The following is a 1,878-nucleotide window of genomic DNA, read 5'->3' as shown; positions in this document are numbered from 1 at the left end:
GCAAGAGATAAATGAAGCATAGAAAAGGCGTGGTAGGAAACAGAAATAAAAAAGTACAAACAAGTCCAAATATATCATAGAAAATGCAAACAGAGTAAACTTGAAAATTAAAAGAGAACATCAGATTAGAATTTTTAAAGGGTCCAGCTATATGCCATTTTCAAGAGATACAATTAAAGCNTAAACTTGCCCATTAAAAGAGAACATCAGATTAGAATTTTTAAAGGGTCCAGCTATATGCCATTTTCAAGAGATACAATTAAAGCATAAGGGCATGACAATGTTGAAAAAGAACAGGATGGACAACTGTGTGCCACACAAACCCAAACAAGAAGAAAAGCGCGTGTTAATGTAAGATAAGATAGACTTCAAAAATGCATTATCGAGAATAGAGAGGGTCATTACATGTTTACCAGGAATGTATAACAATTCTTCATTTGAATATTCCTAATAAAATATCTTCAAAATATATAAAATTTTTAAAAAGAACTATAAGGAGAAGCAGACGATAAATCTACCACCATAGTTGAAAATTAACACACTTCTTACAATTACTGGCATAGCATGACCAAAAAATCAGTGTCGATATAGAAACTTTGAACAATACAATTAACAAACTTCGTAATAGACATATGTAGAACTCTGTGTTCAACAATTAGAGAACATACATCTTATAAAGCACATAGGAAACATTCAAAAATATTGATCATATACTAAGCCATAAAACAAGTCTCAATAAATTTCAAAGAGTTGTTATCACACAGACCACATACTCAGACTATAATGCAATTAAGATAGATTCAATAACAAAGAGATACAATAAAAATTCCCACACTTTTAGAAATTTGTAAACACACTTCTATAGAACTCACCAAATAAGTAACCACGATGGAAATGCTGAAGTACTGGAAACCGAACAATAACGAAATACGACATGTCTCAATGTGTAGAAAAGTAGTATTTGGAAGGAAATTTCTATCCTTAAATGCACACGTTATGAAACGAGAAAGGCTGACAATGAATGAGCTCCATGTCCAACGTAAGAAATCAGAAAAAGAACAACAGAATAAATCCAAAAAATGTGGAGGGAAGGAGATCAAAAAAGATGAGAGCAGAAATTAAAGAAATAGAAAACAAAGACACGATAGAGAGGAGCAGCAGGGCCAAAAGCTGGTTCTTTGAAAAGACTAGTAAAATAGACAAACCTCTGGTGAGATTGATTAAGAAAAACAGGGAGAAGGCACAAATAACCAATATCAGCAATGAAAAAGGAGACATGATTACAGATTATATTCAGCAGGGAATCTTTCAAAAGGGGACTTTATGCCAATAAATTTGAGAATGCAGATAAAATGGACCAATTCCTAGAAGTCAATAACTTATCAAAATGGACTCAAGAAGGAAAACGAAATCCTGAATAGCCCTCTAATGGCTGACGGAACTGAAGAAGTAATTAAAACGCTTCCTACCAAAAAACAAACAAAAGAACAAAAAAAAAGAGGCAGAATTTTCCAGCTGATATATGGATTACAGGTAGGTGAAAAGCTATTGAGCCCCTCAGCCCTGGAGGTGTCCACGTAGGACTTAAGGCAGTGGAGACCCCAGGCAGGCCACTTCTCTCTATGGGCTGCCTCCTGGGGAGATCCTTACAGGACGGCTCTCTGTGAAGTGGGGCCTGGAAAATCCCTCTACAGTCCCTGAAGGTAGGGAGCACGAGTGAGTAACATCCAGCACTCAGTTAATGCTCTGTGGTCAATGTGCTAATAAGCAAGGCCAAGGAGGAGCTCTCTCACTTGGACAGCCTCTTCGGCAGCCAGCTTCTGTAGTCTTCTGCTCACTGAGGACAAGGGGCCTGTGGAGCGGCTGGAGGAGGAGGCG

The 1,878-nt window shown here is 37.1% G+C and overlaps 1 protein-coding gene across 1 annotated transcript; it reads right to left on the bottom strand.

The window, feature by feature from the left end:
- Nucleotides 1-692: 692 nt before the first annotated feature.
- On the bottom strand, nt 693-1,466 carry KANTR (KANTR integral membrane protein). The gene has a single exon (XM_077748288.1). It carries the CDS (start codon nt 1,276-1,278, stop codon nt 1,048-1,050), a length of 231 nt encoding a protein of 76 aa, XP_077604414.1. The 5' UTR covers nt 1,279-1,466; the 3' UTR covers nt 693-1,047.
- Between the last annotated feature and the right edge of the window lie 412 nt (nt 1,467-1,878).

This window comes from Crocuta crocuta, unplaced genomic scaffold, assembly GCF_008692635.1.
Source record: "Crocuta crocuta isolate KB4526 unplaced genomic scaffold, BGI_CrCroc_1.0 scaffold1307, whole genome shotgun sequence".
Classification (NCBI taxonomy): domain Eukaryota; kingdom Metazoa; phylum Chordata; class Mammalia; order Carnivora; family Hyaenidae; genus Crocuta; species Crocuta crocuta.
The sequence above is the reverse complement of the archived record's forward strand: the minus strand, read 5'-3'. Positions and strand labels throughout refer to the sequence as shown.